General features: G+C 46.0%; 1 protein-coding gene across 2 annotated transcripts in view; it reads left to right on the forward strand.

Moving 5' to 3' along the window:
- The window catches only part of MYOM1 (myomesin 1), a 104860-nt gene extending 94568 nt beyond the window's left edge, over positions 1-10292 (forward strand). For both annotated transcript variants that reach the window (XM_045518896.2, XM_074352504.1), the window contains 5 exons: positions 1534-1697; positions 3994-4030; positions 4771-4793; positions 6759-6814; positions 9481-10292. In XM_045518896.2, the coding sequence (XP_045374852.2) occupies positions 1534-1697; positions 3994-4030; positions 4771-4793; positions 6759-6814; positions 9481-9771 (571 nt within the window). In that variant the 3' untranslated portion in view covers positions 9772-10292. The remainder of the gene's footprint in view (positions 1-1533; positions 1698-3993; positions 4031-4770; positions 4794-6758; positions 6815-9480) is intronic.
- The last annotated feature ends 6024 nt before the right edge of the window (positions 10293-16316 follow it).

The following is a 16316-nucleotide window of genomic DNA, read 5'->3' on the forward strand; positions in this document are numbered from 1 at the left end:
AACGAGTGTTTTGTGTGCACACGGACGTGTGCCTGTGAGAGGGTCAGGAAGCAAGGACTGACTGACTTACCTGTGGTCATGTAAGTATGCGCTGTAACGCAGAAGAACCTCGAAATGGGTTGGGTCTTGACTTTGCTCCTGTCTTCCCTTGGATCTTAGGCAAGTCACTTAATTTTCTGAATCTCACGTTTCTCTTGTATAAAATAGGAGCAATAATTCCTGTTCTATCTCATAACACTGATGGACCCAACGAGAGAATTAGAGGCACTTTGTAAACCATGAAGTACTTTACAAACATAAGGTACTATTATGCATGTCAGCCAGAGATGAAAACACTCAAACAGGTTTATCTCAGCAAAGCAGAAAACTGTCTGTCCTTCTAACTCTGGGACATATAGCTCAGGCTACGGTCTGTGGGTATGAGTGGGCTCCTTTACCCTGCATTTTATGGCACTTTAATTTTTAATAGCTTTTAAAGAATATAGTATATAAGAAAATGCTGCATATTTATCTGAAATCTGAAATTTTCTGATGGAGACTTTTTGTTCTTCATTTTTTAGGTTTATTTTATTACAACTACAAACATAATACGTGCTTGTTCCAGAAAATATACTTAATATCGTATTATACATTAGAGAGTTTGTAATATGATATTATCCATAGTTTCCCTAGCCACAGTATGAACATTTTGGGGTACTTCCTTCCTGTCTTGTCTCTATTCATAATTGTTACTACAGTTTTGTATACTGCCTTTTTTTTTTCTTATTTCCTCGCATGTTTACAAACTCTTCATAGAGTATCAGCATCACTGAGAGTGCACTGCCTCTGCTTTTGTCTTACTTCATCTGTATCAGCATTTCTAGACCGTCAGATCACAAAACAAAGGGTTCTATTAGCTTTTATTCTCTTGTAAAGACTGCAGTGCATGGGTCTGCGCGTGACCTACTGTAGAACGCGGGGGAACTCCCATCCAGGGACAGAGAAGGTGCCTCATTCATTTTGAGCAGCAGCTCTGCTTCTCGTTTACTTTTGGCCTTACAACCGAGTGCAGGTTTACATTTGTTTTAAATAGCTTTGTAACCGTGAGTGTCAACAGATGCCAGCCACAGACGAACCTCCTTAGGTCTGCTTTTAACTAGCCCATAAAATCCCATTTATAGCTATAGACCATCTGCGTGAAATATGCAGTCATATAATGTGCACTTTGGCCTTTTCACTTTAAAGATTCCCTAGTCAGTCCTACAAATAAACCCAAGCAAAACCAGAGGTAATGAATACCGTGTTGGAGCTCTGGTGCTGCAGTCTGCCGGGGCCCCAGGCTGCTATTGGGAGCTACATATGCAGACTGCTGGGCCCCCACTCAGGCCTTGGAATCCACGTGCTGTGATTCAGGGCCCACAGTTTCTCTGAAGCAGGGGAACAGATGTGGATCTCATGTTATTTGAAAGTCTGTAAAACTTCAATAGGAGACAAAGTAAAGATAAGCTCTGGATGAAAGCGGACGATAACGATGTTTTCTGTTGATGTGAACAGCGGGAATGCTATTAAGTACTCAGACAGAGTTAAGAATGGGGTCACCGGGGAGCAGATCTGGCTACAAATCAACGAGCCCACTCCGAACGACAAAGGGAAGTACGTGATGGAGCTCTTTGATGGCAAAACCGGACACCAGAGGATGGTGGATCTTTCAGGACAAGGTAATCGGATGTTCTGCAGAGCAGCACCTACAGCAGAGGTGTGGGCTTTCTAAGCAGAACAAAGGGTGGAAAGAGGTCATTACATTTGACTATTGGAAGATGGTTGGACGTTTCAATAAGGCAGTTTGAATTCAGCCATGGTGGTAGAAGCAAAGCTTCAGTGAGTAGAGGGTCAGAGACGCGTGCCGTGTGCGTGGAGAGAAAGCACTGCTCTTTCAAGGGGCTTACAAAGAAGGGCAGGTTGGTTTACTATCACTTGAGCAAGAGCAGACACTGGGAAAGAATCGTTTTATGGTGACCGAAGTGTGAGCGTGTTCACAGAGCCCCAGAAATCAGCTGATTTGGAAGGATCCAAGATGTGAGTGACGGGGGACGAGGGATGGATCAGAGTTCCGAAGAAGGGAAGCTTGGAGATCCAGGGAGAGGGGCAAGTGTTGGCTTTGGGAAGGAGCAGTGATAACTTTTCTTCAGAAACCAGAGGGGAGTAGACGTGAACAAGCAAAGGTACATAGTGAGGAGAACAGAAGGAAGTTAGAAAAGTGGCCTCAGATTTCTGGGTCATTGGCTGGGAGAATGGGGGGGTTCTGGAGGGAACAGGGATAAGGAGAAGAAAGGAATGAAGCAAGGTGGGAGGAGGTTTTCCATCTAAGAACAGACAGGAAAGGTGAGGCACAGCATTAATGAAAATTTTAAAAGTTAAAAAATGTACAATCACAAGTAAAAAGTTAAGGGAGGAGGGTATAGCTCAAAGTGGTAGAGCACATGCTTAGCATGCACACGGTCCTGGGTTCAATTCCCAGTACTTCCTCTAAAAAGTAAATAAATAAACCTAAGTACCTCCCCCTCCGAAAAAAGAAAAAAACAAGTAAAAATTTAAAACCCCTGTGCTGTTTCTCCCTCTCCTGGTACTACGCTCATCTTGTTCTTTCTTAAAGGAAGAAAGAGTCTATGTGAAGTCACTAAAGGAGGCTCTGGGCTGACTTTTCCTCTATTTTGTATATTAAAAGGCAATGACTCTTGGTGTTTGAATCCTCAGAGGAGGTTCATAACTTAGCGAGCAGCCTTTCCTCCCTGCTTAGGGTTGTTCTGTGCTGAGTCCCTCCCCACCCCCGTCACGACTGGACAAGCTCCCTGAAGGCTCTCTGTAGGCACGGGAGCAGCTGCCCCCAGGGACTCGCTCCCCAGGCCGCACTGCCTGGGTTGCGCCCTGCAGTGACTGCGGGAGGGGGCTGCTTCTGCAGTCCATCTCGCACTTTGAAACACAATAGGAAAAGGGAGACAAGAAGTGGGTAGATAAATTTAAAACTTGTTTACATTTTACTTTTACTCTCTGCCCACCAGAGCTCACTCACCACCCCATTCTCAAATCCCCCTTAAGCAAAAGGCCCTGGATTGTCTTCCAGGGTTGCCACGGGCACCGAATGCGTTGGCTCAGCTGTGCTCTTGGCTTTCTAGTGAGGCAGGAGCAAAAGGAGCAGCACTGACCTGGTTTAGCAAACCTAGTCCACCTCCGGTGGCTTTAAGCCTGACTCTATGCTCGTTTTTCCCGTCCATAAAAGAAGGGGGAGGGACTAGTATTATGTAAATGTTTTCTAAATGTTAAATTATTACAATTCCTAGACCACAGAGGCACTTAAAGGCCAGGTGGGAGAGATGTCAAAATGAAGCTGTCTTTTTGCCTGAAATCTTTAAAGTGCCTTCCTCTGCAGGCTCAGAAAAAGAATTTATGTTAGAATTCCACAGCTCTCATCTGCTTGTCTGTCTCCCTGTCTTTTATTCCGTCTCCTGCTCAGCGTAGAAGCATTGCTTCAGGCCAGCACCGGCTCCCGCCACCATGCAGTAACTCCGCGTGCTCTTCACCACAAACAGACAGGCCGGACCACATAACAACTGTCTGGCTAGGAGGCTGCGAAGTGTGGAGTGATTTAATAAGAGAAAAGCTTTTTTGGTGCTCAGAATGCTCGGTAGAGAACCAGTGTTTATTTGAAACAGACATCCCTTCCCATTTTATCTTTGGCAGAGCTAACCTCTGCCTTTCTGTTTGGAGGGCTGAAGGCCTCTCAGTGGACTGAGAGCTTCTAAAATCCACTACTTCATACCTCCTACCTAGAAAGTAGGTGCCTCTCCTGTTAAGTCTGTAGGTTGTAGAGGGACCGCCCAGGCATGGTTCATTCAAAGCCAGCGGAGTCCAGGTCGGTCCCTTCACACTGCCCTCAGGTTGGGAGTTCTAATTGACCCCTGTGTGCGTCCAATTCTGGGTGAGAAAATTCTAACTTCTCCTTTTTTTCTCTTCAAGCGTACGAGGAAGCCTTTGCTGAATTCCAGAGATTAAAGTAAGTCCCTCTTTCCCGGCAAATGCCACCGCGTGCGCTCCCATCTCTGAACATGTGTGCCACTCCCGTCTGCGCGTGGCAGCAAGTGCGGTCTACGTGGCACTTGCCACTGCTTGGCTGAGTGGCTGAGCAGTAAAAAAAATGAAATGCAGTCAAGGTTAGCTACTTCGAAGTAGCACTATGCCAACTGAAAATTGGCACTTGCCATTTGCCTCTACAGGGACTGAATCATGTTGGCCCTTGCCACCTACCACTGCCTGGATTAAATCATAAGACCCTGCAGCTGATGACCTCCTGCCCTCCCTGAAAGGAGTTCAGGGTGGAGGTCAGGAATGAGGCTCTCTGCTCTGGAAAAACTGGCAGAACAGGCCTTCAGATAGTTAGATGTTTTCTGGAGAAGATTTTATGAGCTCTAATTCTTGCATCTCTTCGTGTCTAGAAAAGAACTAAGATCATTCATGGTGACAGCTGCTCCTCGTGACTAGCAGCAGCATCTGCCTAAATGTGTGCTTGACTGCACGTCCCCCCTTCACTGCAATCATGTGTAATACTGATGTGCCTCCCCTGCCTCTTCGGAGCAGTTCCTCAGAGCTCTCTGAAAGGCTGTCTCTGGACTATAGTCCTCATTTTGCCCCAAAGGAAACAACACATAACTCTTACGTTGTGCGATTTTATTTCAGTCGACAACTAAAACAGAATTCTTCTTTGTTTGCGTGTTTGTTTGTTTCTCTCAACCACAGACAAGCAGCCATTGCGGAGAAAAGTGAGTAACCCCCTGTACATTTATTCCTGGCGTGGTTTCAAAACACAACTTTTATGTTTCTATTAAGACTGCAGATGGAGGAGAGTGAAAGCGTTTTTTTTTTTTTTTTTTCTATTTATTTTTTAAAAATCTTAGGTGCCCTGCATGTGTTTTCACTTAGTCTCCTGAGTAAGAATGTCTATGAAAAGGTCTCAGGTTTCACTGTAAGAAGGGCGCCCAGCCTTGACTTGAGCTGTCCTGAGCAACCTCTGGGCTACAGATCACACAACAGGTTGTTAATTGCTTACAGCAGGCGCCAAGTGTCAGATAAAATTTAGACGTGTGAAAGAAAAGAAAAAACAGAAAACTTTGCAAATTTGACATCAGATAAGTCACTGTAACAGGTCCCCCAACAAGTAGTTCCATTTTCCTGAGGGGCCCAATAAGGCTGAGTGAACCAGCGCCCAAGGGTCAAGTCTGTGTACCCAGAAATGTGCTCACTCCAGACTTCTCTTAGCTGTGCTTCACACAGAGATTTCTGGAGTCTACAGGATCCCAGGAGTCACGGACTGATTATCGTGATATTTCAGGTTCTTTCTCAGTGTGGAAACAGAATTTGAAACCTGTTGAGGGTTAAAGTTGTAGGGTGGGTCCTGAGCTGGGTGGAAGGGAACCCAGAGGAGTGAGAAGTGCCTGTCAGTGGCTCCCGGTCCCTCTGGTCCAGGGCTTCTGAGGCTCCCGCTGGTAGGAACGGGGCAGAGGCAAGCACGAGGGCGAGCTGGGACAGTGTCCTAGCCAGGGCAAAGCCAGGGCCCACAGCCACCGACCGCCCCTCCCGGTTCTTGAACTCTCATGTGGGCGAGGAACCTGACCCTCCCCCTGGTCCGCCAGCTCCTTCCTGCGGTCTCTGGATCACAGCAGCAAAGAACTGGAAGAGACCTGCGAGCCCTTTTCGCTCCATAAATTTAAACTTTTGCACAGAACCCTTAATTCAAACAAACTCCTCCATACAGACCCAATTATAAAGTAGGAAAGAGCTGAGTTATCGTCATGGACGTTGGGATGAATGCCATGGACACTGGGGAGCAGAGTTTGGAAGCTTCATGTCCACAGGTTTAATGCAAGACCACTCTCCCATTCTACAGATGAAGAGACTGAGGTTCCCACAGTGACATGACTCACCAAGTAGCACACAGCAAGTAGTGCAGGGAGGCAGAGGGTGGGCTGGGCCCACGAGTGGTGTAAGTGCCATGGAATCAGCAGGAGAAGGCAGTCAAGACTCAAAGTGTCAGCCTGACTTTGTGGAGAAGGGAATGGCAGAAGTAAGGCTCTAGAGTCCTGCATTAGCTGACGTAGGCCTAAAAGTGAGAGGGCGGTGGCTGCTGAGTTAGTGTTGAGTGAATGGCAGAAAGGTGTCCTTCCTCGGGGGCTGACATGCTGGGCGGGGGCATTCAGCCCTGGATTTCAGCTCTCTTTGCACACCTGTTGACAGGGGCCCCACATGGTGCTCCCAAGAACTCCCCAGAGACAGGAAAGGGAGGCTCTCTATGGAAGGCCCCAAGGAGCCCACATCTTTGCCAGCCTCCAGGTCTCCCTGGCACATAAGTTTCCGATCATGCAGCTTTTCTGAATCAGAGACAAGCGCATGAAAGAGGCCAAAATCTGCTCTCTCTCCTCTGTCTGAGCCCACACTGAGCTGCAGGAGAGCTGGGGCTGAAAACGGCCGTGAAAGTCACAGAGCAGACCTTCATACAACAAAGTGATCTCAGGTTGATATTTTAGGTACAGATAGAGGCACCTGCGTGTGAAGAAGATTAACATTCAGAATTACTGGATCATTTTCTTATTTTGCGTGTTGAAAGCAGGTATAAAACAACTGTAAGGAGAGGGAGACTAAATAGGAGAACTGGTTGCACTGGGGGCTTTGGGAGTGTGATGGCTGGTGCTTGTCAGTCAGTGATTAACCAGAAATGCCTGTGCTTGCAGATCGTGCCCGGGTGGTGGGCGGTCTCCCCGATGTGGTCACCATCCAGGAGGGCAAGGTAAGCATGGGGCACTCCCGTCCCCGCTTCTTCCCCACCAGGAGGGGGTTCCAGCGCCCCAGACTTTGTTCCTTCTCATAAGCTACATCCCACTGTCTTCATCTAATGCCACGGCTGCTCAGGCCTGACTTCAGAACAGCCACGTATGGCATGCAGAACGCAGTCGGTTTTCTAGTCACCTTACTGTTCTGTAGGCCCCGCATCAGGATGTGTGTCTGTCTGATGTGGGCACGTGGAGACCTCTGAGCCTTCGACACTAGTGGAAAATGGGCTGATCTGTGAGACACCTCACCTTTACAGGGAAATGTGCTACCCCGTGAATTTCTATTGGCTCCATCTCAGTTGAAAACGGACTTCTTTCCATTTGGTTTTAAATGTGGCTCCATAATACCCTCTCTGAAATGCAATGGACAGAATTTCTAACCTAGATTCACTTTCTTCGTCCCTATGTTTCACTAAAACAAGTGTAGTATGTCAGTCACAGGAGGAGGGGTATCTGCAGTGGAACAGAACCTCTTCCCACCTCCAAAGGGCTGTGAAGATGTGCAGTGGGAGATTGGGACTAAGGTGGTGAACAAGGCGTGTCTAAGGCGTTAGTGAGAGGTGGGTTTCATCCAGCTGTGTTTCTTCGTGCCTAGAAAATAGGACCAGTTGATTTTAAGTTCCACCATTGAAAGGTTGCTTTGGTTTTTAAAGTCTATTTTCTGTTTTCTTCAGTGAATGAGGTTCAAAATGTTCAATTCACTGGAGGGTAGTGAGAACTGAGAGAGAGAATGTATGTGAAAGCACTTTGTGATCTATAATTCAAATCTATAGAATAGATAATAGTTTTCCCAGACACCTAAGGTGTATGGCAGTTTTGCTTAATTTTGATAAAAGTTTTAATCCCCAGGAAATCAGTTCCCCAAAATGTATGCCTGGTCTGCTTGGATAAGTTTAATGGCAATAGTTTGACTCATATTTTTCTTGCTGAAATGTGTTTGCAGAGTAATTCAGTAAGAAATGCTAACTAATCATGGAAAGAAAACAAATTTCTTAATATCTTCCCGATTCTAGATGATACTCTCACAGAAAAGGTAACAAGTGATCTTTTAAGACCCTTCTAACTAGAAGGATATCCATTCCCCTGTATATTGTGAGCCCTAGCTCTTTTCCTTACAGTTTCTGGACTTCAGTAAGAAAAAAATGCAAGCATGGAATTTAAGATGTGAAGTAAATTCAACATCTTTGGTTATCAGGGAAATGCAAATTAGAACCACATGAAATATGACACCTGTCAAGATTGCTAAAATAAAAAACAGTGACAACAACAAATGCTGGTGAGGATGCAGAGAAGTGGGTACATTGCTGTTGGAAATGTAAACCGAAATTATATAGCTACTTGGGAAAATAGTTTGGCAATTTCTTAAAAAATGAAATACACATTTACCATATGACCCAGCAATTGTGCTCCCGGGCATTTATCTCAGAGGAATTAAAACGTATATTCACATAGCAACCTGTACACAAATGTTCATAGCAACTTTTTCGTAATGGCTCCAAACTGGAAACGGCGCAGATGATCCTTACAAGTATATACATTCCATGGCATGCCTCTTAGCAATAAAAAGGGACAGATGATTGATACCTGCAATAACCTGGATGAATCTGCAAGGAGCTATGCTCAGTGAAAAAGGCCCTGTCGAAAGGTTACATATTGTATAATGGTATTTATGTAATGTTTTGGAAGTTATACAATTTTAGAAACGGAGAACAGATCATGGTTGCCAGGAATTAGGAACGAGCTTGGGAGGAGGAAAGTGGGTGTGGTCATAAGAGGACAGCAGGAAGGACCCTTACGGTGATGGAAATGCTGTCTCTTGACTGAGCTGGTGGCTACACGAATCCAGACAGGTGATGGACTTGAATAGAACTCAGTACACACAAAGGCAAACAAGAACAAGAAGAACTGGGGAGATCTAAGATCAATGGACTACATCGTCAGCGTACCGGCTGTGATATTATACTGTAATTTTGTAAACTGTTAGTCTTGGGGTAAACTGGGTAAAGGATATACTGAATCTCTCTATTATTTCTCACAACTGTATATGAATCTATGATTATCCAAAAGTATTTAAACCAAAAAGTAAGGTAAAGTAAAACTGTAGATCTAACCATTGAGCTTTTAAAATAAGAGGCTTTCAGCACAGATGGTAATGTAATAGAATTACATGTCAGGAAACAGGAGCGCATCTTGGCAGGGCACCTTTACAGCTGCAACAGCTTGAGTGTGTTTGGGGGAGAAATCAAACGAGGAAGATGGAATATGAAAATTAGTCACATTACCTGAAGTAGCTGTTGAGATTCTGCTGCTGGTCTGTGTGACACAAACAAAGTGCAAAAGTGAGCAGAGAGCAGTGAGCGGAGAGCGTGGCAACTGGGAGATTCCTCTCCTGAGACAGAGTCCAAAATGCCACACAAGAGCAAAACGCACCACCTAAGTGTTATGGGAGCTGAAGCAAAGGCCTCGGTGCAGCTTTGATGGTAAGTGTTCCTGAAGCCGGGAAGTCGAGGCCCCAGAGAAACCTACTCAGGTGTGAGTTCAACCTGTCACTCACAGGTGTGCATTACCCTCCATCCTTTACATCTGCTCTATCTCCCGCCCTCTCACAAAACCTGTTTTGCAGGCGCTTAATCTCACCTGCATCGTGTGGGGCGACCCGACCCCCGAGGTCTCCTGGCTGAAGAACGAGAAGCCCCTGGCCTCCAGTGAGCACTGCAGCCTGAAGTTCGAGGCTGGCAAGACCGCCTACTTCACCATCAGCGCGGTGATGACATCCGACTCCGGCAAGTACGGGCTGGTCGTGAAGAACAAGTATGGCTCGGAGACCAGCGACTTCACCGTCAGCGTGTTCATCCCCGAGGAGGAGGCGAGGAAGGCTGAGGAGCCCCAGAAGGGCGACAAGAAGTCCAAGTGAGGGGGCCAGAAGGAGCATGGGCGCCGCGCCGAGCCGCCTCCTGCCGCTACTTGTGTGCAGACGGCTCGGGTTCAGCCTGAGGAAGCCTTGCTGCTTCCTACTCCCTGTTTTTGTGCTGGCTTGAGGGGGATGAGGGTGAGAATTGTCAAATCGCTTATCCATATAAGAGAGCACGAACTACTGGCATTTTGATAGTGTTTCTTTATCTACAAATTATGCGTTAAGAAAATAACATTGGTAGCACAGATGTTAGGAAACAGTTTTAAGGAAAAGGCCAGAATACAGTCAGAGGGATGTGGAACGATGGTCTGAGGAATGTGCTGTGGAGCAGAGTTTGGACTTGGCCAGACTTCACCAGTAAATTCTTGTGGTTCATGGGGATACATCAGTATCCTGTCAAGACGAGACAAGCTGCTAAGCCAACCAGTATGTGTCGTGTGTGGTTACAGTAGTGATGTGTGTTCTGCGGGCGGCCTTGTGATCGGGAACCCCTCGGCGCTAATAAACAGTTCTCCTCCGCATCCCTCCGTGCTTCTCTCGTTCTTCCGTTTGGGCTGCCCAGCTGGGTGGCCCCCGCTGCATCTTTCTCACCGCTTCTTGTAACAAGTCTTGTGATTTAAATTCCATTAGGTGAAAGCAGTGCCTTCATAACATAACCAGATAAGCCATCCTAGATCAAGTGAGGTTCAGAGGTGTGAAACTGGATACACCTAATAGCTCGCCAGACAGTCAGGTCTATTCCGTTGTTAAGATACCCGGAGTCATTGAATGTAATGTGTCAACTAAAGATAATAAGGTGGTGTCGGGCATTCAGTGCTGTAATTGGCGACTGAAGGCCACAGCTAAGAATAAAGGGCACTGAAGAATCCTCACTCGAAGGTCTGGGAGCTGCCAGCTCTGGGGCCTGCGCGTCCTGGCAGGGCTCGCTGAGAGCTCTACAACAGGGTGTTCTGCTGGAGGACATCTGGGTCTTCCCCGGCCCCTACCCCCAACCACCCCCCACACACGCAGTCTCTCACACCACACACATACACACACACACACACACACACACACACACACACACACACCGCCCATGGGTAACAGGATGAAAGGCCCCGCTCCTTCCTCCTGTCAAGGATCAGGGATGGGACGACAGACTCCGCTACACAGTCTGAGGGACGCCTGCACATCCTCTCTGCACAGTTCGGGACGGAACTCGCCTGCGCCCTGACTGTTGCCCAGTCCCTTGGGCAGCCGTGGGCCCTGCTGCTGCCCTGACGCTGCCGGCGCCAGGACGAGATGCTGGGCTCTCACTCTCACTCTCAGGCATGGCAGGTGGAGGGCTTCCCAAAGCCACGTGGACCCTGCAGAAGGCAGCTGACCTGAGCAGACTGGCCTGCTCCCCTCTAGCCAAGTGGACCCGGACAGAACGTGGACGCCTGCAGGAGAGCCCCCGAGAGGAGAAAGGGGTGAACAGGCGCGGATCCGCCCAAGGAGCTAAAGGTGAGCGGCCCAGGACTCTCCACGGGCGGGACCCCAGGCGCCTGCAGCAGCGTCCCCGGCTTTGGGAGGGGGGAGGTGCCCGTGAGCAGAACCTGCCGCCCCGCCCCCTGCTCCACGCCCTGGAGCCCATCCCCGAAGGATTTTGAATCCGATGAAAACATAGTTTGAAAACAGTGTGTTCTAAATTCTGAAATTGTGCGGAAACTTAAGCAATCACAGTGTCCATCCCTGAGCTCGCGGCCATCCGGCGGAGGGAGACTTGCTGGGACGAGGCGGCGGTGACGGGGCGGAGGGGCTCTCATGTTCGGAGCTCTATCGGCCTCTCCGTAAAATGGGTATAACAATTATTTCAGCCGTTGTAATGGGCAGACTAAGTCAACGGCATCACGATTTGATGGTTAAGTAAAAAGCTGCTGTTTCTATAGGGCAGAACAGAAGTGAGACGACAGCTGTCTCAATTTAGTGATGCTGAAGGTATTCTAACTCACAGCAATTTATCAATCTGTGTCCGGCTCAGGTGAGCTACTGGTGCACAGAGGGTCATATTGGAGCACAGAAGAGACTATTCAAAGTAATTTTATAGAATTAATATTTAATATATTAAGGTAATACATTTAAAATGTAGATCTTAAATCCTCAAGTTTGGCTTAAAATTTTATTTTTCTAATTTAAAAAGTTAGTCATTGAAAAAATTGAAGGGTGCTTTAGCAGCGTAACTAAGTTCCCTGTAACTTGTTAAGTTTTATTTATAAATTAATATGTTTCCTTTCCATTTTAAGTACTACTGTTGTCTGACTTAACCAACAAAATGTTTCCAAGAACTTACGTAACTTTAATTACCTATAAAACTAAGTATATAGATTTGGGAAATTTTGAGTTGTTTTAAATGTTCTCAAATTACACATAAACTTAGCAAGACTTCGACATAAAATCGCCATCAATTAGGCATTTTAGTTAGAATTATAAAGATAAGCTATTACTTGGATAAATTATCTAAAACATTACAAGCACATAAAAATCAAATATGCACAGACTCCATAATGCAAAAATACTGATTTTACCCTGATGGAGCCCCTAGGACCTAAAGCTGGAGTTTTAATACCTATGCCAGGACAAGAGGTGTGAACTCAGATTGTTCACACTGGTGAAGCTGCACACCGAGACCGCAGCACAACGCTGAGATGCCCAAAAGGTAGCTTATTAAAAAAAAAAAAAAAAAAAAGGAACAGTAAAAATATCACCACCTGATACGGAGAAGCTTGCCATCTGCCTGGAGTGGTTCTGGGTAGAAAAACAAAGTTAATGGTTTTCTCAAGCCAGTACTGCATGATCGTGGGGTCCAAATTTACAGCAAGCACCACATGGTGTAGGAATCCCAAGCCAAGAGTTCCCATAAAAATGGCCAATGTCTGGGGCCCCAGAGAAGCAAATGTAAAACTACAATACAAGGAACTTCTGTGTCTGCCCACAGAGGATTGCTGTTATGGAAATTATCCTTCCGCCATAAACAACTAGAAAGCCAGGCACAATGTATGGGGAGAATAACTGTTTTGGGCGTTGGCTAGCAGACGTGCAGGGCTGTGGTTCCCCCAGAGAAAGGGAAACAGACCTGTGATTGCTCCGACTTGTTGCCTGGACAATGTTCGGGCTGCAGTCCAGCCCGAGGGACCCAAACAGAACCTGTCAGTCTCACTGAGTTGGGGAGATGGAGACTGAAGTTCCGGGAGGCCGAGGCGGCTGGAATTTGTGAGAATGAGCATTAGAGGAAGAGTTGGACAGAGAGGGAACAGCAGACGGGTCTCTGGCTGAGCGCTGCTCTGTGAGTGCTGGGGAGGAGCCCTGGGAGCTGGAGGGCCAGCAGTCCCAGGAGCTCACACAGACTGGAACCAGTCTCCTTCCCACCAGCTGGGATGAAAAGACTTCGTAATACATGGTACATCAGGTAGAGGCCTCAGAAGTCTCTCACCTTCGTAGTGGGGCTAAATTTACTCTAAACCAAAAGCTGCTCTGGACCCACCCTAACAAAGCTTGGAAGCAAGCCTCAAGAGGATCAAATATCTATAGTAACCTAACGTGTGTCAGAACAAAGTGCAACACATTTTAAATAAATGTATCACCCAACGGTGTGAAATTCATAATAGCTGACATCAGCAGGTGTGCAGAGAAGCAGGAAAATATGACTAATAATCAGGAGAAAAGTACGTTAAAGATAAATAAGTCCTGAGGATGCAATGTACAGCGTGGTGACTGCAGTTAATACTACCGTATTGTATATCGCAAGCTGCTGAAAGAGTAGATGGTAAGTTTCATCACAAGAAAAAAAAATTTGTAACTGTGGGAGGTGATGGGTGTTAACTAAACTTAATGTGAAATGATTATTTCACAATATATACATACGTCAAATCATGTTGTGTATCTAAAACTAATATGTTATACATCAATTATGTCTCAATAAAACTGGGGGAAAGTATACACAAATATTATGGAAGTATCAAGAATAAATCATTATTAATTTTATATTATTTGAGCGGATAATGAAAATTCAAAATAATTTTTAGTCATTTGTAACACTAGGTAATCCCAACAACAGATGTAATAATAATTTCAATAAAAGATGCTTAAGTAGCTTTTGAAATGTGATGAGCTATGTCTGTATCAATAACTTGTTGGTAGTTTGTAGATATGTAAGCTGAAATGTGATTGCTGTATTTTTATGATCATGAATTTAAGTTAGCAGGTCTCTATAATAAAATGATACATGGGAGGGAAAAAAGAAAAGCATATTAATAAAAACAAACCAGAAATGACAGCAATTATAGAGTCAGCAGGCATAGACCTTCAAACATCTGTTGTAACTATAGTCTATATTTTCAAGAAGCCAGAGGAAAGATTGAATATATTAAGTAGAGACATGGAAGAATACCAAGGCATATCATAATGAATTTGCTGAAAAACTTTGGTAAAGAGAAAGTCTTAAAAGCAGCCAGAGGAAAAAAGACAAATTACATACAGAGGAATGAAAGTGGGAATAATCAGACCCCACAAGAAGCTCTCGGAGCCAGAGGACCAAGGAGCAAGATCTTTAAGGAGCCAAGTGGAAAGCAAACCCCAAACTCTCAACTTACCATTCTCTACCTCCTGAAAATGTGGTTCAAAAATTAAGGCAAAATAAAGACTTAATCTGCCAAACTAAAGCTGAGATATCTACCACCAGCAGACCTGCTCCACCAGAAACATTCAAGGAAGTTCTTCAGGCAGAAGGCAAATGGCATCAGATGGAAACTGAGATCCACAAAGAATGAAAAGCAGAACTGGGAAACACGTGGGCAAATATGAAGAGCATTCTTCTCATCTTTTATTTTTTTCTGTCATCCCAGGATGGACATGCCATCCTTTCACCCCTCCAGTCTCGGGAAGTCCAGCCTACCCAGGGCTGGACCTCTCAGGAGGCTCTTACAGTGTCTTGAGAGAGTGGTGGCCGAAGAGGCGAAGACATTTCGGGGGTAAATGGGCAGGCCTTCAGGGGAATTGCAGGAGGACTCACCTACCTACCTGCAGTCTCGAGCGGCTGGGTGGACCACTGTGTCCTCTGAAAGAGGAGCAGCCCAGAGACAGGAGGAGCGCCGTGTCGGGGAGGGGGTTGCATTATGGCAAAGCTGTGTTACAAGCTCACCTTGTATTGTTATTGGCTCAAGCTGTATGTTCTCATTACTTCTAAGTACCCACTGCTATCAAGTGAAAAAAAGTGATTTATGGATTAATGGTACCACTGGTGCCATCTCCAGTGTTTATTATGTTCTCCTCTGTGGCCCTGCTCTCTTAACCACAGCAAGACGTTTAGCTAAAATACACAAATCTTATGGAAGATTACATGCCTGAAACATAATGACTATTACATCATGTCTTCAGATGTTTGCGTGTTGACCTCCACCTCGGGGCTTTATAGCTGAAGTTAGGTAAGAAAAGTCTTAGATGATTTAATATGCTTCTGAAGAATCAACCGATATATGTACATTAAAATCTCAAAAGGTTTATATAAAAGTTTCCAAAATGACCTAGTTCATAGTTAATAAGATCTAGGTGATTTTTCATACTATATCTTTACATTCTTTATTGTAGTCTAGTGTCAAGTAAAGATAACACAATTCTTGTCACAAAGCTCGCACACATGCTGGGGGCATCCAGAGAGAGTACACACACCCTGCCATCCCCAGTTAAGGGCAAATATCTATGTTCTGGAAAAAGGGGGGAGCAACACACAGCCAAGTTGCATTTAAAGCACTTTGACAACAAAATGTACCCCACTTTGAATACATTATGAAAGTAGCTTTCTCCTCCCCTGGTCTCAAGTTTCTGTAGTTTCCCCTTCCCTCCCCTCCCTGTTTTAAAAAAGACAGAGGGCATGACCTACAGGAAGGGCCTGAAGGGTGACTAGTGCCCATGACATCACAGGAAAGCCACCTGCCCTACCTGCCCCAGGTGGTTCTAAGCTGGGTGAAAACATACCACCACTGACGCCACAGGTCAAAGGGAAGAGTTTCCTTTCAGAGACCAGGACCCCTGTCCCAGAATCAAAGTGTTTTCTTATGCAGATTCTATTCTGATTGCTTTGCGGTTGACCTTAGTTATCCAAACACACCTGCTTGGCAGCTGCCACAGGAAGCCTCTCCAAGTAGGCCTCCAGTCCAGCCAGCACCAGTATTGAGGGCCCTCCCTGCACTCCCCCTGCTCTTTAAAGTTTAATATGCCCAACTGGACTGCTCTCGTCCGGCCTCAGGACCCTCTCTGTTCTCAGACCACTATCAGTACAGGCCCCTCCAGCTCATGAACTTCCCCTGTGGTCCAGTCCCCATTCCCCAGAACTTCACATGGAAAGTGCCTCTTCCTCCCACACCCCACACCAGGAACCACATTGCCAAGAGGAGTTTTTTTGTTTCCCTGAAAAATTGCAGAAGGAGGAGAGAGAGCTCATTACTGGGGCAGAGTCCTGCAGTCAGAAATCCTCCTCTTGGAAGAAAGTTTCAGCCAAGTTGAAGTAAAGATGAAGAATGAAGAGGAAG

This window comes from Camelus bactrianus, chromosome 24 (assembly GCF_048773025.1).
Source record: "Camelus bactrianus isolate YW-2024 breed Bactrian camel chromosome 24, ASM4877302v1, whole genome shotgun sequence".
NCBI lineage: Eukaryota > Metazoa > Chordata > Mammalia > Artiodactyla > Camelidae > Camelus > Camelus bactrianus.